The sequence below is a fragment of the Chenopodium quinoa genome, unplaced genomic scaffold (genome assembly GCF_001683475.1).
Source record: "Chenopodium quinoa cultivar QQ74 unplaced genomic scaffold, ASM168347v1, whole genome shotgun sequence".
In the NCBI taxonomy this organism is placed as follows: Eukaryota; Viridiplantae; Streptophyta; class Magnoliopsida; order Caryophyllales; family Amaranthaceae; genus Chenopodium; species Chenopodium quinoa.
Genome location: NW_018743212.1, coordinates 2,416,040 through 2,440,986, shown reverse-complemented (window position 1 = coordinate 2,440,986; position 24,947 = coordinate 2,416,040). Strand labels below are relative to the sequence as shown.

The 24,947-nt window shown below is 33.8% G+C and overlaps 4 protein-coding genes and 1 non-coding gene across 6 annotated transcripts; 4 read left to right on the top strand and 1 right to left on the bottom strand.

Annotated features, from left to right (window-relative positions):
• Positions 1-979: 979 nt before the first annotated feature.
• LOC110734610 (zinc finger MYM-type protein 1-like) lies at positions 980-2,378 on the top strand. The gene is made up of 2 exons (XM_021914771.1): positions 980-1,607; positions 1,699-2,378. The coding sequence occupies exons 1-2, from the start codon at positions 980-982 to the stop codon at positions 2,376-2,378; spliced, it is 1,308 nt and encodes a 435-aa protein (XP_021770463.1).
• A 30-nt stretch (positions 2,379-2,408) lies between these two features.
• LOC110734609 lies at positions 2,409-3,449 on the top strand. The gene has a single exon (XM_021914770.1). The coding sequence runs from the start codon at positions 2,409-2,411 to the stop codon at positions 3,447-3,449; it is 1,041 nt and encodes a 346-aa protein (XP_021770462.1).
• Positions 3,450-12,111: 8,662 nt separating this feature from the next.
• Positions 12,112-12,182, top strand: TRNAG-GCC. Its single transcript has one exon. It is a non-coding gene; the product is annotated as a tRNA-Gly (tRNA).
• A 391-nt stretch (positions 12,183-12,573) lies between these two features.
• On the bottom strand, positions 12,574-17,886 carry LOC110734384 (bet1-like SNARE 1-1). 2 transcript variants are annotated; one of them, XM_021914520.1, is made up of 6 exons: positions 17,780-17,886; positions 17,488-17,547; positions 16,392-16,542; positions 13,171-13,227; positions 13,004-13,063; positions 12,574-12,909 (listed from the first exon to the last, which is right to left on the bottom strand). In XM_021914520.1, exons 2-6 carry the CDS (start codon positions 17,499-17,501, stop codon positions 12,820-12,822), a joined length of 372 nt encoding a protein of 123 aa, XP_021770212.1. In that variant the 5' UTR covers positions 17,502-17,547; positions 17,780-17,886; the 3' UTR covers positions 12,574-12,819. The 2 variants fall into 2 exon arrangements, with proteins under 2 accessions (XP_021770212.1, XP_021770213.1); XM_021914521.1 differs by having other exon boundaries at positions 17,660-17,797.
• A 1,381-nt stretch (positions 17,887-19,267) lies between these two features.
• Positions 19,268-23,541, top strand: LOC110734383 (deoxyhypusine hydroxylase-like). The gene is made up of 7 exons (XM_021914519.1): positions 19,268-19,627; positions 21,374-21,507; positions 21,597-21,817; positions 21,902-22,040; positions 22,441-22,567; positions 22,898-23,016; positions 23,104-23,541. Exons 1-7 carry the CDS (start codon positions 19,480-19,482, stop codon positions 23,143-23,145), a joined length of 930 nt encoding a protein of 309 aa, XP_021770211.1. The 5' UTR covers positions 19,268-19,479; the 3' UTR covers positions 23,146-23,541.
• The last annotated feature ends 1,406 nt before the right edge of the window (positions 23,542-24,947 follow it).

Below are 24,947 nucleotides of genomic sequence, written 5' to 3'. Positions count from 1 at the left end.
TTACATACACTTTCATTCAGATTTTATAACCCTATTCGTCATCATTATATTCTTCTTTTTTTTTTTCCACTATGTGTTGTTTAAAACGAAGGTTTTAATAGCTAAAACAAAAGAAACTTGAAGTGAAACTTTGCTATGCCAAAAGCGATCTAAAGCTATGTACAACCTAAGAGTAGGCCAGGAGCTAATGCTTGAACACCTACAAGTTTTAACCTAATAAAGAGCACTTGGAACGTACTACAAGCGTCTCATCACCAACAAAACTCAAAACACACCTTTTACATCGCATGCACCTTATGCTTTTTCTCATCATTGGAGATAGAGATATACAGGGGCGGACCCAATTAAGTGACATGGGGGGACAGCTGTCCCCCCAATTTAAAAAAAAAAAATTAAAAAAAAAAAAAAAAAAAAAGCAAAACAAATCGCACAGCGCTGCTCCATTTCAATCTTCACTCCAATTCGCCATTACCACTACTCCACTAGTCCACTGCGTCGCTGCTCCACCATTCCACCAACCGGCGACCGTCGAGGCTTCGTGCGTGCGTGGTGCGTCGCTGCTCCTGTGCGGCTGTGCTCCATCTTCAGTCTTCGCTGCAGGCGCGTGCGTGAGTGCGTCAGGCGTCACTGGCTCGCTGCTCCACCGATCACCGACCACCGCCTGTCCGCCTTGGCCCCTGGGTTCCTCACCACTCGCTGAGTCGCTGCTAAACTTATGGTATGTCTTGCTAAGTTGCTAACCCTAATTCGAATTTCGAAATTCTCAATTTGTTAATTTGAAATCCCCAATTCACCAATTGTTAACCCTAATTTCCAGATTTTTGTTGAATTATTTTAATTTTAATTGCAATATTTGTTGAATTTTAATTTTAATTGCAATTTTAATGTTAGGTTTTATAGTATGCATTTATGCAATGATGTGAATTGTGGAAATTCCGAAATTGAATAATTGATATATATTTTTTAATGTAATTAGGAAATGTCAAATGATTCACCTAATTCAAACAAATCCAAGGCTACTAGAAAACAACCCGATCTTCGACAATTCTTGTCTAAAAGAAAGAAACTCCATGAAAATGAGTCCAATAACTCCCCTTCATTAAGCCCCCCTCAAAGTCAAGAAGATGATATGGAAATGGGTGGTTCAAGTACTTGTAATGTACCATTGGAGGAAAATTTGGTATACGATGTTGAACTTCTTCCTCATGATCCGGGAAAAAGAATAAACATAATGGATTACCCCGCAAATGAACGAAATGCAGTTAGGAGGGGTTATATTCTTAAAAAACCTTGCCAACCAAAAACTCATGACTTTCCTCAAAGACAAGTGTCTGGTTTACGTCGCTTTAGTGTTCATTGGTTCAAGAAATGGGATTGGCTTGAGTATAGTATTGAAAAAGATGCTGCATTTTGTTTTGTATGTTACTTGTTCAAGAATGAAGTTGATAGTTATTCGGGGGGTGATGCATTTGTTGATGGAGGGTTTAGGGCATGGAATAAACCGGAAAGATTTGAGAAGCATGTTGGTGGAATTAACAGTGCTCATAATCTTGCTTATGAGAAATATGTGAATTTAAGAGATGGAAAAAAAAAAATCAATCTTGAATGTGTTTGACAATGCAAGTGAGGTGATTAAAAGTGAATATTTTATCCGCTTGAATGCATCTTTAACTTGTTTAAGGTTTCTTTTGGGGCAAGGTTTGGCATTTCGTGGACATGATGAAAGCGGGGAGTCATATAATAGGGGTAATTTCCTTGAGCTTTTGAAATGGTTAGGAGAAAAGGTTGAGGAAGTAAGACAACATACTCTTGAAAATGCACCTAAAAATTGTCAAATGATTTCCCCTTCTATTCAAAAGGACATTATTAATTGTTGTGCCAAAGAAACAACTAGGTGCATAATAGAAGAAGTTGGTGATGATTACTTTGCCATATTAGCCGATGAGTCAAGTGATGTGTCCCAAAAAGAACAACTAGCTCTTGTTTTGCGCTTTGTTAATAGAGATAGTGGAAAGGTAATGGAGCGATTTTTAGGCATTGTTCATGTTGGTAATACTACCGCTTTAACTCTTAAAGATGCAATCATGTCTTTACTTGTTGAACATTCATTGAGTCCATCTATGATAAGGGGGCAAGGGTACGATGGAGCTAGCAACATGAAAGGTGAAATAAATGGTCTTAAGACTTTGATTATGAATGATACTCCAAGTGCCTACTACGTACATTGTTTTGCTCATCAACTTCAACTAACACTAGTTGCCGTTGCTAAAAAGAATGATAGTTGTGGTTGGCTTTTTGAGATACTTGCAAACTTATTGAATGTGGTTGGAGTTTCTTGCAAGAGAAGAGAAATGATTCGACAAGATCAAGCTCAATAAGTTGCTCGAGCATTGGATGTAGGGGATATTATGAGTGGATCGGGTTTAAATCAAGAACTTGGTTTGAAAAGGCCCGGGGATACTCGTTGGAATTCTCATTACAAGTCTATTTCAAACATCATCCTCTTATTTCCTACAATTGTTAAGGTACTTGTACACATTGGGAAGCATGGTGTATCGGAAGATAAGTTCAAAGCTCAAATTGTTTTAGGACAATTAGAGTCATTTGACTTTGTTTTTATTGCTTACTTGATGTTGACTATTTTTGGTTACACTAATGATTTGTGTGTTGCTTTGCAAAGAAAGGAGCAAGATATTGTAAATGCCATGGAACTTGTCACTTACACAAAATTGGTGTTGCAAAAAATGAGGGAGCAAGGATGGGATACTCTCTTAAACAAGGTAACTTCATTTTGTGCTAAACATGGTATTGTTGTTCCCACTATGGATTCTCCTTATGTTCCTCAAGGAAGATCAAGACGTTTTGTTGAAGAAGCAACAAATGAACATCATTTTCGAGTTGGAATTTTTGTAAGAGTGATTGATTTGCATCTTCAAGAACTTGATGATCGATTTAATGAGAGGAATATGGAGATACTAATATGTATGGCTTGTTTAAGTCCTAAAGATAACTTCTCATCCTTTGATAAAGATAAGGTACTTAAACTTGCCTCTTTTTATCCCGAAGAATTTTCAAGCTTTGATTTGATGGCTCTTGAATGTCAACTTGATATATTCATGGAGAATATGCTAAATGATGATAGATTTCAAGGTTTAAATGACCTTAACTCTCTTTCTATGATTCTTGTTAAAACTAATAAGCATAAGACTTTTCCTCTTATTCATTTGCTTATCAAGTTGATGTTGATTCTTCCGGTTGCCACGGCAAGTGTTGAAAGAGTTTTTTCCGCAATGACATGTGTCAAAAATAAGTTGCGAAATAGCATGGGTGATCAACTTATGAATGATTGTTTGGTCACTTTTATTGAGAAGGATGTCTTCCTAAGAGTTTCCGATGAAAAAATTGTTGATCGCTTCCAAAATATGAAGACTCGAAGGATGAAAGTGTAATTTTAATGTAATGTTTATGTAATTTTTTTCATCATTTGAATTGTATGACTAAGTATGTTTTTTATTTTGAAATTTTAATATTAAGTATTAACCAATTTGTGTGTTTGAGTTTTTTTTTGTTTTTATTTTTTGTTAAGCTTTTTGTAAGTTAAGCATTTTGTCCCCCCGAATTGAAAATCCTGGATCCGCCACTGGAGATATAGAGTGTTGTGGTGAAACACTACTCCACTCCCTCAACCTCAACGCTAGCTAGGTCGTTTAATACACTAGAGAATTGATTTTACTAGTAAAATTTTGGAAATCTATATTATGCTAGTAATTGGTAAGTCTTTTATGGTTTTAATATAATTTTTATACCCCCAAGAGACATAATTTACTTTCACTGCAATTTTGGAAAAAAAAATCCAAAAATTAGCCCACAATTGTGGATTATAACCTTCAGTTTTGAACAACTTTTAGGCCCCAAAAAGGAAAGAGGGCAATGTGCATCTCGTAGACCCCACAAAACTCCAAGAGGCCATTTGGATGGTTGCTACCATCCACTTCACCTTTATACTATCATTTAGCCGATTACAGACACCCTCGTTCATTAAGTCAAAGGTGTCATTATTAGCCTTTAATTATATATGTAACTATCTAGTAGTCTTAATGGTTCTGAATAACATTATATGTCCCTATCATCATTTGAATTTTCAACTTCGAGTCTCGAAATCTTTGAAATAGTCCAATTTTGTGTATTAGCCTTCAAATTTAGCTTTAGTGATTTCAAGTCCAACAATGTTAGGCATCGAGGTGTTTCTCTGGATTCTCAAAGGGCCTTGAGAAACCTACTTGGTTCCCATAACCATCTCATTCATTCATTATTCCTTGGCCCACCCCTCTTTGTCATGTCTTAAGATGTTTTGTCTTGGCAGCCAACCTTTTCTTAGCCATAAGACAAGCTAACATCCAACCCTCAAGTTCCATGAATAGGTTTTATGAAGGATAATGGGTGTTTTATGCCTTGTCCTCGTCCCTCGTGCCTCGTACCCATGCACCGTGCCTTGGTAGCCCTGTATGTGCCATGGCCTGGCTAAGCAACATCGTCCATGCCTTAATTGGCAACACGAGTTAAGTGTTTGACAGTTTGAGATAGCTCTAGATTGATTAGAAATTGACACAACAACTATTACAAGGAGTCCATGATATCTTTTGTTACACCAGATCATATCTTTAATAATGAGTACGTGGTTGTGACAATACGACAATTAATAGCGACGGAGGGATTAGTAATTGTTTGGTACTCCTATCACTTTGTATCGACTAAAAGTGAAAGAAGTATAAAAGGAGTGAGTGGGTGAAAAAGGAGTACAAGTTTTGTTTGGAAAGGAAGTAAATAAAGGCTATATTTTAGTGAAAGAAGAGGGGATGGCATAAAGGAAGCTAGAGTGAGTGAATGTGAATATCTTCTTGCCCTTAAAATTACACACTATTAGTCGGCGCACGTCAATCTCATCATTCCTTTTCCTCCTCCTCTATCTTTCCTTCACATTGTGCATGTATACATCCACCATAATATTATTTTTAATAAAAAAATATTATAAAGATTTTTTTTTAGAAATAGTTAAATATAATAATCGACCTTCTCATCAATACTTTTTCAAACATTCATCCTTATATAACGTCCCGTCTTTCATATTCATCTTTTTTTAATCATAAGGTACATTTATTCAAATTTAATCGTCGTGTTACTAGACTAAAAAAATACAGATATACAGAGTACATGACAATGAAAATATGATTGAGGTACACTGTGAAGGCATGGACGCATGGTGGGTCAACACTTTAGCATATTACTGTGTGATATATATATCCTGTCCATAAATGGAAATACGATATGTTGGCAATTTGTCACTCATTATTTTTGGCAAAAAGGCAAAATCTCTGGGAAAAAAATTGGCCTTCAGAGTTCTTGTCATTTTCGTAGTGGGTTGGCAAACTTATAACGCATCAAAGAGGCCCAAACTTTTTTTTGGGTGGCAAAGAGGCCCTTTAACCCACATTATTAAGCCCATAAAACGCATAGGCAACCCAAAACACTAAATTTAGGTGAGGGAACGTTTTGGGTTTCTCTCTTTCAAATCAAAAAAAAAAAAAAAAAAAAAAAATTATGATCGATATACAGTAAAATTAAAACAATTTTCCCACCCGAAAATCTCAAAAATTTTCACTTTTATGTTTACAATCTCTCCGTCAAAAGTTTACAATCTCATGTAATTTTCTTCGGTGTTTATTTTAGTTTATGTTAGTTTCATACTTTATATTTTCATCCATTTTTTTTATTTTTTTTTATATAGGTTACACTTTTATTTCATGATTATTTTAACATACTCTACATATACTCTTTAATATAGTTTCAACCTCTCCTGCATAATTTCACTTATTGTCTCCTCTTCGCACTCTTAACATCCTTAGTATCCTCGGAGGGAGTAGAATAGATGGATGTGGGCAAGCTTTACATTAATATTGTGAGAGAGATAATATCACACGTTATACCCTAATTTTTAAAATCACTTTGCAAAGATCTTAAATTGTTACTGGAGGCTCCTAATTTACTTTAATTTGTAATAATAATGGTATTATCATCTATTTTAAATCCTCAATTCAATTATAACACGTCTACTACACACATGGGTGCACCATAAAATAAGTACACCTACACAATATATCTAATCTTTTAGATATCTCAGTCACATTTTTAAATACAGTCATAATAAAATTACATCTCCGAATCATGCCAAAAAAAAAAACCTTGTTTCTTACCCATGCCGTTTCGATCTTCTCAGCTTTAGAACGTTTAATATGATAATTTTCTTTTTTAAATTAATAGTAAAAAGTAGAATAATCAAAATAAAAAGAAGACAAATACATTTGGTAAGGGGCGTGGTACATGGTTGCATCACTCTAGTAGTTGTCTATCATGTCTTTCCTAATTGTCCATAACTAGTAGAAGTCATCCCTTTTTCCTAATTCTCTTAATCAATATAAATAAACACAATTTAATTCAATAATTAACACTAATAATACTCGAGCATGCTTTATTTCTTTCGAACTACTCTTTGTCGTCCACCTTTACTATTAGTCCAGCTAATTAATACAACATCCATATTATGCCAAAACATTAATCTTAGCTAATTATATATGTTGTTTTCTCATTTGGATGAATATAACTAGTTATTTTCTAATAAAAAAAGTAATTCTATATTAATTTTATAAAATGTACCATATTATATACACCTAAATTAATTTATCCTAAGATAAATTTAATAACGCATGCATTAGATTTATGTAGTGCTGTCATTTTCATTGGTGGACCAAAGGTGTCATTCTTCACTTACTAATTTGTAATCATCTTCATTTTTAAGGGTTTTTGTGTTCGTTTTCCTTGAATCAGCTTAACACGTACGTCATTTGAAAATATGATTAATTGAGCATGTATGTATTTAATTTTAACTCTATGATTGAATTAGTAGAAGCTATAATATGTAACAGATACATTGGATTTAATTTGTATTTTTGTCAACGGTGCCAAATTTTCTAGGTAATCTATTAGTTAATGTGTTTGATAATTGTGACGGTTATCCTAATTTTTGCCTCAGATTTTGGATTTGAGTTGACTATCTATAGCATTTCTGAATCTTATGTTTGTGAATTGTCAATTTATCATGAACTTCTAAATTCTAAAGGTTCTTAAGAAATTATACTTGTATTGAAATTCTATTTATATAGCTAACCTTTATGACTCTCAATACACCAAAATAAGCTATACAAGTATACACATTATAGCATAACTAGTGTTACTTTAATTTACTTGTTTTCTAATCGATTAGGTACAACACCTAAGGCATGTTAGGAAGGGGTTTTAGGTCCTAGTCTACTCACCTTAATTTCAAATAAATCCAGATTAATAAGGACAATCCAAATTATATCTAAAATAAGTTCTAATAAAGTCTAATACGTTTATTAGTTCAGCTCTGAATAATCGAAAATCAAGTAAATAGAATTTATTTCTAAATTGATCAATTTCCACCCAATTTCGAACCATATTGTGATCCTTTACACAAAGTAATAGTTTAAAGTACTCGTCGAAGGGTATTAATTTGTTTTCTATTAGTACTTCAAGTTGTTATATAGAATCGGTAGTCTATCTCTATGAATAAAAGAATAAAGCTAAGATACAGTATAGATATATAATATTATGGAAAAAATATACTCGTAGTTGTATATAATTAATATAAACTTTATAAGATTTTCAGCAAATAATATTTCAAATAATGAATCAATATTATCAGTTGTAACATCATTGTATGAATAAAAGGGAAGAAGGAACACCTCATGCATATAACAAGATGGCCATCATGTTTTTATGTTATTTGATGTTTTCTTGTTTTTCGTTATCGTTTACAGACATTAAGAAGAAGCTAACAATAAAGCTTAGAAGCATGCAAGAATTAGTTATTGTGAGATTTGTCACGCTTGTAAGATCAACATTATATAATATGCATGATATATTTATATAATTATAACTTATATTATGCGTTGATTTTTTTTTTTTTTTTTGGTCCGATATTTGCAAGTCAGACACTTTGAGAGTGAGGGGAAAGGGTAAGGGATCCCCACCCTCAAAGTATCTCTAGTGGGGATTAAACTCCTAACCTCAAGGTTGGAAGGTACAATCCTTACCACTAGACAAAGCTTAGCGTGATTTATATTATATGTTGATTGGATGTCCAAAATTTTATAGTATATGTTTGTAGTCAGACGTGTAGAAAGCAACACTAATCATAGTTTAAACAAGTTACATAATACAAACAACATAATGTTTATTTGCCTCTCCTTTCATTTTCAATGGGAAAGTTCTTATAACTATCTAGCTCATTTATTATAATGTATGTAAGTGAAGCCTTGATTTGAAGAATTATAGAAAGAAAAAAAAATGTACGTACGACATACTACTTATGCTGGATCACTACGAGTTCTCTATATAAGTATATTACATGTTGCTAATCTTTATAGATGTACAACGTGCCATTGGTTAGCTATATATAATTTTTTGTTTCACATTGGTTTACTCATAACTTATCCGCTTGATTGTGTGTAGCCTTAAAAAAGGTATATATACATGAGATCGATGATAAGAATAATTAGGAACCATAATATCAATTTTTGTTTATTTGCGATTTTAAAGAGAGCATTATTGAATCAATAAATTTCCATATATGGTATCTACATATCTTTTGATGAATTATCAATATCAAAATTAACATAAGGACAATAGGAGTATTATCCGATGAGACTTGAGTACAGTGATAAATCATATATGATATATGTACACTCAGGAATAGATGTAAGTAATAGTCTCTAATTTGTCTTGGTAGATTGCTAAAAGAAGTTAGCTTTTGGTGTCAATTTGACATAACATCAAAGATGAACCATTTTATTTCTTATATGGTCTAGCTCTTAGTTATATACTACTAGGTAGTATATCTCAATATGAATGATTTGATTTAGAATGAAGATCTCCAATCAAAGTGAAAGAAACGTCGATTTAATCAATCAATAATAATAATCCATCCAACATAATTTAAACCAATTCAATAAGCTAGCTCTTGGGTACATGTGAAAGGATAAGAAAACTCAAAATTTCACATTCTAATCAGTTAAGATTTGATATGAGCCTTCGAAATTTGAAACTTGAAATCCTTGTAAATACCGAGTATTACAAAAAAAAAAAAAAAAAAAAAAAAAAAAAAAAAAAAAAAAAAAAAAAAAAAAAACTATTAGTTAGATTGGAACTAGCCATATCAAATTGTTATGATAATATAGGTGAATCTATTTATTTATTTATTCATTTCTAATCTTTACGTTCAGTTTAGAGGCTCGAACCTTGGCTTATAAACGATTTAAATTTTCAAATTCCGCCAATAATAACAAAAAAAGTTAAAAGAAGATTATGGGATGATATTATTCCCCATAACTTATACAATTTCATTTTTTATACTTAACAAAATCTCCATACCACCGTCTTAAAAGTGGTACTCCTGGCTATTTGCAATAAATTACATTAAAAATAAATAATAAAGAGAAAGAGAAGACATTTTCAACTTATAAATGCATGACTTTTGCTTCTAAATGGATTATATATACGTATGCATGAGCTTTGCCAAAAGTAGTTAGTTGTAAAGTGTGATATTATAAAACTTTGATTTAGGCAAATTTTTATGAAATGACTTAGATTTACACTAGCTCAAATGAGCATTTGATCAATTTCAAGCTAAGTGACAAAGTCTGTCGAACCACAAACTCGAAACTTATAGTAGTAGTTTTAATGCAATAAAGAGTGCACCATAAAAGAAACTAGCCTCCAGTAATATTTGCTCAAATTATATTAGTTAAATCTAATTGCACCAAAAGGGAAGAAAATTAATTAATTAAATCTCAAAAGTGGTGAAAGAAAAGAGAATTGATTATCAAAATCTATTAAATCGATCGGAAAGACTTTATTACGGAAAAAGAAAGAAAAGTTGTTTAAAATAAGAAATCAAAGATATGTACGGTCAAAATAAAAATGTAGATGAAGGGCGGAGATATTTTCTAGAATATTTAGATGGGAGTGTTGCCAATTGCAAAATATGAGGAACATTATTTTTCTATTATCATACGACTCATATAGTCATATACTATTATGTAATTTGATTTCTCTAACTAAAAATCATTGTTGTAACTTACCAATTCCTCATTAATAAGAGTATGACATAAATAAATTCACTAAAAATGTCGTAGATACTATACTTTTTGTTATCCTATACAACTAATTAAGTTAGTTGTCGCGGTTTTACTGTATTACTGTATTAGAGTACTATTATCTATCAAATACACATGTCACTCCAATTTGTAAGGTTGAAATTCAGAAAAAGAAACTTAGAATTAAAGGGGCAAAAAAAAAAAAAAAAAAAAAAAAAAAAAAGAGTGAAATAGTGTTCTGTTTTTTGACCTATAAATTCATCTTTAACCTTAGCTTCTTTCTAAAAAATTTAATAAATCAAAATCACCTTGTCCTTATCTCCCATCTACATCAACTCCTAATATTTTATGTCATGCACAAGACCTTATATATATCAAGGCTTATAACAAGCTTCTTTGCAATGAAATGAATATTTATATAGTCTCTATGTTTTGATCTAAACTTTTGATATAAGATCATACAAAAATATTCATGAGCTTCTTCTTCAACCTCCAAGAAATTGATTATCATCACCATCATCAAGATCGAACGGATCACGACGAGCATGATCATATGGATAGTGGTGGAAGCACAGGAATAAGATCATATGATTGTGTGTTTTGCCAAAGAGGGTTCACCACAGCTCAAGCTTTAGGAGGTCACATGAATATTCATAGAAAAGATAGAGCTAACCCTACCCCCAATAAACCAAACCCTACTAAAGAGCCTACTACTAATAATAAAAACAATAATAATGCTATTTTTAGCAACAAAGAAATATTACTAGAGGAGGATGATTATCATGTTGATGTTGCTAATACAAGATTACTCTACTCCTCTAATCACCTTGATAATGGGAATAGCTCGAGTTTTGAGGGTCGGGTTCATCGGTTTCTTGGAGATCATAGTCCAAGCTTGCGAGGCAGCTCGGGTCATATGCTAGGGAAGAGGATTCAAGATCATGATCATAGTCAAGGGGCAGAAGAATTGGATCTTGAACTTCGTCTTGGTCACTATTCATGGTAATTAAACTAAGCCAACTAGCTAATAAGATGCTACAATCTCACCGCCCTAATATAGCTAGACATTGTAGTTTATATTTTAAGGGGACCACTATGAGAAGGCCAGGGTCGGGGTGAAATTTTAACTCGTAAGAGATGAGAATCGAACCCTATCTCTAAATTAAGGAATGATTAGCACGTAATATTATCTTATGCTTCATGATTCTCTGTAACCGAATGTTGATTAATATATGATGTAGTATGAAATAAGTACTAATTAATTTTTGTTTTTAGCTTTTTGTACTTTTGGTGCGGGAATAAAAGAGAGTTAGTTACGTAGTTCTTGTAATGGAACTAGATAAATAGATAATGAAGCAGTCAAGCAATGTAACATCATTTATGGAGACTTCACAATGTACCTACGATATAATTAATATTAATAATTATTATGTTTACAATTATAACTAATAGTGTATTCTATTTCTTGAGGAGTCACTAATGTATATAACATTTCATATGCTATGATTAATTATTAAATATTACTTCACTTTCTTTTCTTTATTATTTTGTAAAATTCTTAATGTTGAATTGCAATTTTTTTTATCAAATATTTTCAAACATTCAAAATATACTATCATATGTATAATTGTAAATGACTATTGTATTTATCATATGTATAATTATAGTTTTGACTCGAGAATAAGTATGGGTCATAATTGGAGTTTTTCACAAGTTTACAGTATTGTTAATTGATATGAAAATGTATAACTGTCATCTTTTCCAGTTCCTTTACTTTTTCTTCAATCAATTTTTTTTTTTTTTAGGGGATTTTCACCTTATAATCTTATTACCATAGAAATGACATAGTAGTAAAAGGCTGCCCTTATCTTTCAATCACGCACCAGTGGTCTAGTGGTAGAATAGTACCCTGCCACGGTACAGACCCGGGTTCGATTCCCGGCTGGTGCATTTTTTTTGGTTTTATTTTTCAGAAATTATTGAAGCTAATCGGACTCCCAGTAACTGATTATGGCGCTTTAAAGAGATGATTGTTAGCTCGGGGGAGGGGGAACATGGTGTAGCAAACTCCTTTTCATTCATTCATCTCGCCATCCTTTTATACTACGTATTACGATCACTTATGACAATATACTAGTACAAAAGTGTCACAAATGTAAAACTAAAAGCTCTTGGAAATGATTTTTGTAAGTGAATTTTGAAGCCGAAATGAAAAGGCTACTCTGTATTATTCTCTCACTCATAGTTGGATGTTTTGCCGTAGTATTTAGTTATATATATCTACTTGTCCTCTTTCAAAATGTAAAGACGTATGTTCAGTTAATTCCACACGAGAAGAATGTTCACAGCTGAACAAAGGCAAGAAACATACATTCAACTGGAAATATCTGATATCACACTCAAACGAAGCAGAGTTACAAACAACTTCATACATTCAAGTACCCTTCTTATGGCTTTGCAATGTTTTTTTACAATCTGCTGTACCAATTTCATATGGAAAACACGGCAACTGAGAAAGAAAAGACTTGAGGCAGCGACCCATTTCAGATACAAAGCCTGGAGTTGTATCAATTTTTAGCTATTTGGATTATCTAGTAAGATAGTAGATAATAAGAAAAAGAACCACAAATGAGGCCACAAGAGTGAACATTCGTCTGCTTGATTTGGTCTCAAATGCCTGAGAATGGGAAACTTTATCAACACAAAATAGCAGCTGACTAAGGAATGAATTATCAGCATATGGGGGAGTATGCATAGCCAATCAAATTTACCTGCTTAAACCGATCCACAGTTCCTGACAAGAATCCTCGAGATGCATCCATTTCGTTTCCCTAAAGGAGTATTTAATATAAGCCTCAAGTAAAAGTCTCACTATGATAGCAAAATGAAAAAAATATAACCATTTAAGATATGGGGCTAGTTACTGTCACAAACATACCATTCTGTCCAACATCCGGTTATGAGCATCAACTTCTTCATTTATGTCACCACTTAACTGCAACATATATATAGCGCAATATCATTCAACAAATTAGATTTTAGTCATTATTCAAATCCACACATAATATAAGTGCATCACTTGGGAATTGGGATACGCAGCATTTACCTTTTGCTCTTGTAATCTAAGAATTCATACTTATATTAATAATAATAATAATAATAATAATAAGGAAAAATTAACAAAAAAGGTCCCAACTATTACTAGTCTTCTTTAAAAGGGCCAACCTTTTGATTAACTTTGGACAGACCCAACTATTTTGTGTAGTTCACACGCGTGGACCCAGCCTGTATCCGACCTGCTATGGTAGGTAAAATATGTCACGTGTATATCACGTGACCTTGAATTAACAAAAATAAAAATTTTCCCCTTTCTTTTTTATTTTGATAAAACCTCCCTCCAATATTGCAACTTTTTCTTCTTCTCTTAAAATTGTTGCAACTTTTTAAAACTTAAAATTATTGCATAAATCAATCCAATATGCATAGTGGCAAGCAACAATCGTCGTATTAGACTACAAGTTAAATTATGTAATAGGAATTTACGTAGTTATTAATTATCTACCAGTTTATGTAATACATGAGCAAAATCTGGATCATAATGGATTAAATATTGCCACAACCACCCCATGTCCCCTACCAATTAATAAACCACCACCATCAAAGCCAGGGGCGGATGTAGCTAACATTGAGGCTATGCACTTGCATACCCCTCAAATCATGTTAATTCTTTATTTTTTGATGAGTTTGACTTAACAAAATATAGCATATATAGATAAGGGAATAGAAGGATAATGGGTAGCTGTTAAAATCTAAAAAGTGTATTGAAGCAAATTGTATACGAAATATTATCTCCTCTAACTCTCTCTACTCATGTTCCCATCAAAGATTTTTAATAAACTGCTCCATACAAACTGCAATATGCAATTTATCAATCACCTGTAGGTTTATTTATTATTCCCTCCGTTTCAAAATTAAGCGCTTGTTTCTATGATCATAGTCAAATATAAAAACTTTTACTACATATTTAATTATCATTAATATATACAAAAAAAATAAATAAATAAAAAATAAAAAAAATACGAGTAGTAATTTAAGACATCGTTGGATTTGTTTCAATAATGTGCTGTTTAGACGAAGTAATATCAACTTTATATATTTTTTGTCAACATATTGATGGTCAAATACCGCGTAAAGTGAAATAGACATTTAATTTGGGGATGGTGTGAGTTTTATGTAGAGTTTTATCTTGCAACTTTGAATTATATGTTGATTATTTAGCATTAGACTCATCTCATGATGTTATCTAAATTCCTTTATGTAATTGTGCATAGCCTGATTTTAAAACTTGGATACGCCACTAATCAAAGCAACCCCAGCCACAAAACCACCAACCCAGACCACCCCCACATAACTACCAACCACCCACGCACATAAGAAAAATCACCATCATCTTCCCACAAAAAAAAAAAAAAAAAAATCACCATTGTCAATGACACCGCCAGTCCACCACCACCACCTACCTCTACCTGCTAGCCTAGATCCCCTGCAAAATTACCACCAATTAACCCATCCATCTCCATAGCAAGTTTAAAACCCACCCACTCAACCACCACAAAATCGTCACCAAGAACCTACCCATCGACAACATCGTAATAATACACCCCCATCAACAACCTTTTCGAAGCCACCAAGGCACCAACTCACCCCTACTACAACCCACCTGCCCATGCTAGTGAGGCCACCATAAAGCCCCCAGCACAATAACCTTATCAACCTTCGCCTAGAGAAATTTATGGCCATATATGATATATAGAAGAGGAGGTTAAGCAAAGAGAGAGAAGATGAGTGGCCATCAATTGGCCATGGTTGCGGGATAGCGGAAACGTTGGTTGCCAGTTTGAGTGTTATGGCCATGGATGGAAAGTAGTGGAGAGAGAGAAAGAATGGGAGTTACAAGAAAAATGGTGGTGGTGGAAATTCAAGTGGTTGACTGGTGGTTATGTTGTGGAGACGGAGGACGAAGTTATGGTGGTTATGGCGTAATAGGGCAAAATTTGAAAATATTTTTTTAATTAAAAAGTTTACCGGTTCAACAGGTAACAAGTCACACTAGACTGTTTTGAGAGAACATAAGTATAGTTGGGTCTGTCCAAACTTAATTAATAGGTTGGCCCTTTTAAAGAAGATCAGTAATAGTTGGAACCTTTGTTAATTTTTCCTAATAATAAAGTAACATGATTTGACCCCATTATATTAGGAACAATATGAGTGCATAACAAGGACACAAAAGAACAGTCCACCAGAGGCCTTATATTTACGTATGCAGAGTTTGCAGACAAGTAGAAGTAACCCCTTGATAATTATTTCATTTGCCTCTAAGTAGGGTGAGAGTATACAACTATAACAGTAAATAATTCTACAGAAACTTTATTATTTTTGGCCTTGTGGGTAACACAATACTATAAGCACTCTAGTAATCTTTTGCAAACTAAAGGCATCCCTCCTGAAGATATGTGGCATAATTGCATATTTGCACCTACCTCTCCAATGGTCAATGATAAGTGAAGCAGTCATCAATTCCCTGCCACTCAACTTGCGTTTGCAACTTAACATAGTATTTTGCATTTACCCAAAACCAGATTCCTTTCTGATGCCCAGGTTCTAGACTTAAAGTGGGATATATATCAATCCAGCACATGTATATCACCCTAATAGCACGCTTAGGAAACTGGAGATGGACACTACCCTTTCACATTAGCTGTGCGACACATGCTGATGCTGTCTCACCTCAAGCGAGTCAAGATTACTTGGCTTGATCTAACAAATTTTCTAAGTGAATCAAATAAAGGACACTGTAATTTCTAATGTTCACAAATCCCAAGGCTATTATATGGGCTTACACAAAGTCAGGCCAGAAGTTTGAAGACAAAAGAACCTTAAGCATCCAAATTGCTAGCTTTTACCAAGCAAATCATTCTAATTCAAAGAAAACCAAATTCTCAGACCTTGTGTATTACCTAAAACTTGAACGCATACACAATTAACAGTGGATTAGACGCAAGGAAAATTTGACATAGTAATTGGCGGATTGATAAAGGTAGCTGTATCAGGTTCAACAAAAAAAATACACATTCATAAACCAGAGAAACAATAACTTACTCTTTTCAGAAGATTAACTCTATCTTGCAACCCATCAAGTGCTGTATCATTGTCGTGTTCGTCAATTTCATGAGAAGAATACGAGGATGAGGCCCTGATACCTCCCTCCTCAATGCCATCGAAAGCAGAAGTTCTAGATCCTCTATAATCCCTGGATACAAACAAGAAACCATAGGAAACTTTAGCTGTAGATGTAAAGCACCATGAACAGTGAAAATCATTCTGCTACAAAGTATGGAGATCAACATCTAGACAAAAAGGCAGCAATGTTACAAAGATTTCTTGGTAACTTTTGCATCTCAAATAGTTCATAGAAGTATGCATTAGTGTCTAGAAGCAACTCAAACTCCCCGAGTATAAGCAAATTCTTAAGGCCGACTTTAAAACAGCACAACTATTGGATGCTGCATCTAGTTACATCTACTAGCCTCTAGCCATCTATGTTCTAAGACCTTGATATCTTTCCAACAAAATGCAGATATTTGATGCAGATTCCTTTATCTTTCCTCTGAGCTAACAGCACATCTAGCATTCCATTAATGTGCTACTTTATCGCAGATAGGAATATAGGATCACCTCATTTACCGTAAAGACATTTACTTAAGAAAGCTTTCACATACGCCATCACACGAATATACAGGTCCATAAGGCAAACAAAACAACAGTTTGGTTACAGAATATGCTTCTTTCTACATATACAGCTTCCAGCAGAAGGTTAATTGCACATTGTTAACTCTATCACTTGCAATCCTATCTAATAAATGACAGAACCTCACCCTACCAATGGCTTAAATATCAAAACAACGCCTCGATTAAGAAACTTTTGCGGTATTAAAGTTTGCAGCATTGCTAGGCAATTGATGACACATTGACACATATAAGGCCGCAATTAAAAGTTATAAATCACACTTCTGTAATTCAAAGCATCACCACCAATAAAGAATCGAGTACTATCAAAAATTTCACAATAAAATCAATTCTTCACTGATCAAACTATAGAAATGCAGGTAAAATTAGGGAAACTGGAAAACAAGCAATCGTATGAATCAATTGAACCAAAAACAACATCAAAAATCAAGAAATTAAGGATGCAAACCTTCTCGGATTCATGGTAAATCAATTAACGCAGTTTACAAGTGATCAAACTTCCAGTGATCTGAAAAAGAAAACAAAAAAAACGTGATTAACAACATAAATTGATGAAGTACTAGCGAAACATTTAAATTAGAAATTGATTAATAAAATTGGGGGTGAGATTTAGGGTTTACCGAAATAATCAGAGAAGAGTTGATTAGAAATGGAGGAGAGAGAAAATTGGGATCTTAAAAACGCAAGTTTTTTTGAAGAGGAAATTGAGGGAAAAGAAAGAGTGATGATGAGTCATTTACCTGAACCTGAGAATTCTCCTTTTTCGATTGATCCTCTGTTTATCCATTAAACAAATGCACACCAAAATTTAAAGGAAAGAAAAACAAGGGGATAGAATTGGAAGTTACTAGATTGCTCTTTACTTCTAATTGTAGGTGAACAATCCACAATTGCATTGGCTGGAAAGTAGAAATGGGTGAGGGTTGTGTAGGCTCGCGTTTCATGTGTGTATCTGGAATGATTCATTCAAAATAGTTGTTTTGCGTTAGGTTTATGTTGATCTTTTATAAATAGAGTCTATGCACGATTCGACCTATGTGCGATATTAGGTTAAGTCATGTTGTGACTTGTGACAGGCCAACGAGCCAATCGTCGTGTTCATGCCAAGCTTTGAATGATGTCAATGTACATTCCTTGGCCTATAAATGTGTCGCATCATTTTCATGTCAATTTGGCCCATGCTTAGCTCGCTCTACCCGAAAGTGCACTAATGGATCAAAGGAGTTAAGAGGAAGGGGGGAGGCGCTAAGGCTACAGTGATTGGTGAGTAATTAGTTATTATGAAGTCTTTTTGGTGGTTTGGTTATTGAATCCTCCAACCTAGTTTTGTGCACAAAAACATGAAAAACACTTCTCTTATGCACACTAACTAGCTAGGTGAAACTTCCTTTTTTTATTTTGAAAATTTTTCACATCCACTTCCTATTCTATTATGAATACATAGATTGATAAATCCATTTTCAAAATGCATCTAACTAAAAACCTAATTAAAAATGTACACATGGATACTGATTAAAGAAAGCACATGCAGAGTTGCTCATGCATGCCAACATAGGTTATATAGCATAGCCAAATGTCCTAACACAATCAAAGATCACCTCACCCTACAAGACTACAACAAAATATGTGCACTACTTAGCCCACAGGATAGGACTTTAGCTAACTAAATATTATTATATGATACATTTAGATCATGCCGTTGCAATACATAAATTCACTATAGTTGATAAGTTGATTACTCACAATATCACAAACAAAAGCTTGAATACCACATGACATAAGCCAGCACGAGGTTTGATTGCTCATGCTTGACTTTATATGTGAGAGATGGCTTTGTAGTCCACTCTGATTACCCAAAAACTATTTATATACACCAAAACTTACTTAAAACGATCTTAAAAGCGAAAGTAATAATGACAAATGGATTTTTGAAATTGAGGTGCATGTTAAGTTATTTATTGGGATGATTCATTCAATTTAGGTTTGAATTTGGTCAGATTACTTAGAGTTGATTATCAATAAGTTAATTATTGAAAATATATCAATTTCAACCATATTCAATATTGTGTTACATTAGTTTTTGAGTCATCTAGTTTCATGATATGTTAATTTAATCGAGTCTAGTAGGTCTATTTTGGATTAGGGTGATTCGATAGCATGGTGGCAAAATGACCTTTTTACCCCTCAAGTCAACAAATCAAGAGCATCACCCCACAAGTAAACTGTAAACCCTTCTTCCTTTTCGCTGGGTTTTGAAAGCTCCCACCTTTCCTTTCTTTCAAAGAAGAGAAACAGGACCAAGAGAAGAGGTGGAATCTGATTCTCCTCTCTTTCATCTTGTTCCTCTGCTAAATTGACTGCCATATTCATATCATTGTCTGGGTTTTTGTTTTAATTGCATAAAAATCTCAAAAATAAGGGTTTTTGTGAATTAAAACAAATGGGTTCATTTGAAGCTTCAGAAGAAACTGTAAAATTTCTATGCGAGAGGCTTGTGGATCAAACTCAACCCATTTCTGAGCGTTTCAGGGCTCTTTTCTCTCTCCGCAATCTTAAAGGCCATCTTCCTCGTGATGCTCTTATTCTCGGTATTTTTCTTCCTTTTCCTAAATTATTTATGGGGATTGAATTTGGATTTTGTTGGATTAAATTCATACAAATTTCATGGGTATTTTTGGGTTTATTCTAAGTATATATTTGATACAGGAATTAATGAACAAAAGCTTCTTTTTTTTTGGGATTTTTATTTTTGTGCAATTGTAGTGACAAATTATGTTGGGTTGTTTCCTGGATTAATTAATTTTATGATGCATTTAGTATGCTGTTTAAAGTTAAATAGTATCAAAACTAAGTAATGGTTGGAACATTTACATTCTATCAAGAATTCAAGATTTTAGGCATAGTATTGGCCTATTGAGACATACATGTTTCCCTGAACTAGATGTAGATGATTTCTGCTGTATACTATGAGCAAGGGGGAACTAAGAGCTTGTTTCGTGGCTCGAAAGTCGAAACCAATGATCATGTTGATATGAAGGGTACACATTTTATCCCTGTGCTTCAGCTTAATTTTAGTAAACCTGGTTTGGAATTGCCGGGGTTTGACGCCACCCGATTGAACAACTGCCCAAAGATTGGATAACTACAGAAGTTATATCATTGGAATTGCTTAACTTATCATCTCCTCCATGGTCAAAAGCTGTGTTGTGTATTACCGACCTTTTGTAATTGTTCTTTTGAAGAATTACTCTGCATTGTAATGTTAGCCTACTCGCTGGCATTGTTCTTAGTTCATGATCATGCCATCTTGTTGTTGCGCCTACTGGACTAAGCGTTGAAACATATGTTACATAAGGATTTACTGTATATGCTGTAGTATTCTTTGAACTGGGACCAGTTTAACAATAACATAATCGATCCTATAGATGATCTAAGTTGCCTTTAGAACTATCACATGTCAGTCAGGCTATGCAGTTTAAACCCCTCCTGTATGATGTGCAGGACTCTTCGGTAGCACTCATTTAATAAAAGGTTTCGTTTATCAAGCACACTCATGTTAGTGTTAGCTTTGCATGACTTGTATTTACCTTCCAACTAGTTCTGATATCTAGCAAGCAATTAATAATTTAGGAAACCACTATAGGTAGCAAAGCATGAGCGAGCTGAGGTGATATCTTGACAGTTCATTATGTCTACTATACACTAAGATAAACTTTTGAGCTTCTGGACTGTAACTTAAAGTTCTTTACATGTTTAGTGAATGGTTCATGACTTGGATATGGAAATAGGATTAGAGGATTTGGAGTACCGACCTCATAGGTTAGATTTGAAATTCAACTCTGTTAAGCTTAAATCTATGAGCAATTCAAGAACTATTATAGGAGTGGTTATAGAAAGATATGTGTCCATAAATGTGTGCCTTTTTTTTTTATATTTACAATCTGCTAAAGGGTGCAAGTGAAATAGTTGGATTTGTGTATAGCATATTACTTGGGAGGAAAATTTCTCTGAATTTTATGCAGTTGAAAGTAGCTCAAGACAGTATTCTTTCCTTAGCTCTCTTGATGAATTGACTTATATCTCTCATATCATTGGCAAAGAGAGGGGGGGGGGGGGGGGAGTGGGGTGGGCGGTGGTGGGTGGGGTGTTGACCTTCTGGGTACTCATAACTTGCTATTACAAAGTGTTAATATGACTAAATTGATGTTCTTATTTACATATTCCTACACTGCCCACCCTTAACCGTTTATTCTCACCATTTACATGCTTTGGCAAATACATGCATCATTGTATTTTAGTGGACTAATTTTTCTTGTCTGACTTCCATTTTGCAGCTACAAGAGATGCTTCAAATTTGTTGGCACACGAAGCAGCATTTGCATTGGGCCAAATGCAAGATGCGGATGCTATTCCTGCCTTAGAATCCATTCTCAATGACTTCTCTTTACATCCAATTGTTCGTCATGAGGTGAGTTACTATTAAGGATTGACTTGTCCTTTTTCTAGGATGTAATCCATCAATTTCTGATCCATCTGTACTTTGTCCATTTTATTCAGGCTGCTGAGGCTCTCGGAGCTATAGGCCTAGAGATGAATGTTCCTCTCTTAAAAAAAAGCTTGGTCTCTGATCCAGCTCCAGAGGTTAGAGAAACATGTGAATTGGCACTGCATAGGATTGAGGAAATGAAATATAATAAGTCTGAAGATAAAGGTCCATCTCCATATTTGTCAGTTGACCCAGCTGCCCCATCTTCTTGCTCTTCTATATCTGAACTAAGGTTTGTGTAATTTATAATAGTGGTTGCTCTAGGGCAAGGATGATCGCTAATCTTAATGTTTATTGTGCTGTTTCCATCTTCAAGAGATTTGCTCTTGGATGAAGGAAAGGGTATGTACGAGCGATATGCCGCCTTATTTGCTCTACGCAATGATGGGGGAGATGAGGCTATCTCTGCAATTGTTGATTCCCTGGGAGCCAAAAGTGCTCTATTGCGCCACGAGGTTAGTTATATACCGTAGCATTAGTTTGTGTTCAGCATGTCATTTGTCAGATACTCTTAGTTGTTACTAATACACTTAAGTCAATAGCTCTAATGAAAGTTATCTTGAACATACTCTAGCAGTACTTTGTGCTCAGCATGTCATTTTCAGATACTTGAGTGATAAATAATTCACATCAGTCAATGCCCTAGCTAAATATCTCTTGAACATAGATTTACAAACTCAGCCTGATAATTTCCTAGGCATCAGCTGTATGCTTAAGTGGTTGTTGGTACTCAAATAAACTTTCTGCCATCTGTATTACGTATGCATGTTTTATGGGTACCATGACCATTTTTGCTAATACTATGTGTGGGCATCTCCTTAATACTGGATGATTTATGCTTTTTCTTGAAGACAGGTCGCTTATGTGCTTGGCCAAATGCAAAATAAAGTTGCTTCGACCGCCCTTATTAGGGTTCTAAAAGATGTTGCTGAGCATCCAATGGTTAGACATGAAGCTGCCGAAGCTCTTGGCTCAATTGCAGGTATATGCTGGTAAATGAATTCTTTAGGTTGGAGTAAGGAATTTGAAAATACTTTATATGATATAACAACAATATGACATAGTAGAATTTGTTGCTTTTAAATTGAAGCTTTGAAAACTAGTCAATTTAGGCCTTAGGGTGTTGATTTTGGTCTGGTTAACTATTTATTAGTATGAGAACTTGAATGACTTGAAGAATTTTGCCCCTCCACTTGCCCTGCAACACGTCCCAGTTAGTCAGGAAGCTGCATTGACTTACTAGTGCTTTTGTGTTCAATTCACCTAAATTGGGTGTATTCTTGATCACTATATTCATTTGCCTGGTTTCCAGATGAAAAAAGTATATCACTTCTTGAGGAATTCGCCAAGGACCCTGAGCCTATAGTCTCACAGAGTTGTGAGGTCGCTCTCAGCATGCTTGAGTTTGAAAAATCTGGCAAATCTTTTGAGGTACATACACTAGTATATATATACGTGTCTTTAAGATCTAATCTGTCGGGTATAGAGCTTCTGATTCTTGAATTTTTGTGATTACAGTACCTCTTCATGCAAGTTCCTGTTGTTGGGGAAGCTGCTTAATCATTGGAAGGGCAACCTTCTAGGTCAGAAGCATTTTCCTATCGCTCCTTGAGGTTTATCATACTATATACTTGGTGATATACAAGATTTAAATTATTTTGACACTAAGAAGAGGGTTGTTTTGACCCGGATATCAAACCAACAGTAAATTGTAGAACACTAATTTTTGTGTAAGCTATAATTCTTGTGAATCTTAATGTTTTTGTGTGGGCGTGCTCGCAGGACGCTCTTCCAGTTATCACAAAAGTTTGTTCATCTTAATCTAAATGTGAATCTTAATGTTCTGATGGCTGGCTAGGACATTCGTCTCTTTCATTGTTTGCTTTGAATCTACCTAGGAGATTCATTGCTTAATTACAAGTAAATAATGTGAAATTTTTCCTTTTATCAAACAACCAAAGATTTCTCCAATTCCATATTTGCCAAATGATCATCGTGATTATTTCCAAAGCATTTCGAAATAATCACGATGATCATACATTTCGAATCCCAGCATCACCATTTTAATGTTCACTTTTAAAGGCACTTTTGTGTTCCAAAATATCCTCCAGAGTTGCTGACATTTCTCCATAAGAAGGGCTGACATCTAAGAGTGATTCCTTAAAGTGATTTATTTGTCACAATAAATTGAGAGAATGTCAAAGATATACGTAATATCTTACACTCAGGTGCACCTATATAAAGGTAAATTATTCTAGTTACTTGATAAAACTCAATAATTGTGATGATGTAATATTTTATTCAATTTTTTATATTTGGTTGCTTTGTGTTTAAATTATCTAAATTTAAAGTTTTTTTTGGCAAATAACTGTAAGAAAAAATGACTACTTACAACATAAAATAGTAGTAATAAAGATTTTCAAATTCATTTACACGAATACGACGAACCGACCTGTAAAAATAAAACAATTACCGAACAAAGTCATAGTAAAAAAGTACAATACTACGGAGAAATTCATTCTCTTTTCTAGGGTTTTTTGCTGGAGAAATAAAACAACTACCGAACAAATTCGATGATGATTATGGTTAATCCAATTTAAATTGAGTGACCTCACTCCACTCTCCACACAAAAGAAGAAAAAAAAAAAAAAAAAGCACCCTCAAAAAAATTTCAATTCTTTCTTCTTCCTTTTCGATTATTTAAATCATGAAAAATAGCGCTATAGAATATGTATCGAGTTCCATTTTCAGTTTTTCACCAATGCATTTGATCTATGACTACAAGTTCAAACTGCATTTTTATTTTTATGTTAATATAAAATTTTGTTACCAAGTAGTTGAGGGTTACATGACACAGTTTATGTTGAATAGGTCTTGTAGAAATTAATTTTACTTTTCTTGATTACATCAAATAATGTATTTTACAATGCATTATTGGACCAAATTAAACATCTCTTCTGCTATTAAGAAACAATCCATTATAATATCACGGTGAAAAGGGGGGTCGGGGTAAGGGGAAAAGAACATAAATTAAATACCTATTGTAATATTTGCTAATTAATATAATCGTCTAGTGTTTGTAAAAAAAAAAATGTACCTACGAATCCACTACTAGTGTAATTAATCATTTAGTGGTGATGATTTACTACTCCGATTAATGGTAATTTCATCAACAAATCTCACTTAAGGCCGTTAACGGCGGTTTAATTTGTGAGTGATACCAAAAAATTTAGAAAATATATATGCTACGAGATCACCTTTTGTTTAATTTTCAAGATCCCGTCAAAATAAAAATAAATAAATTCTAAGACACATATAATTAGAAAATTGATATGGAGTATGTGTTGTTATGTTGTCATGTC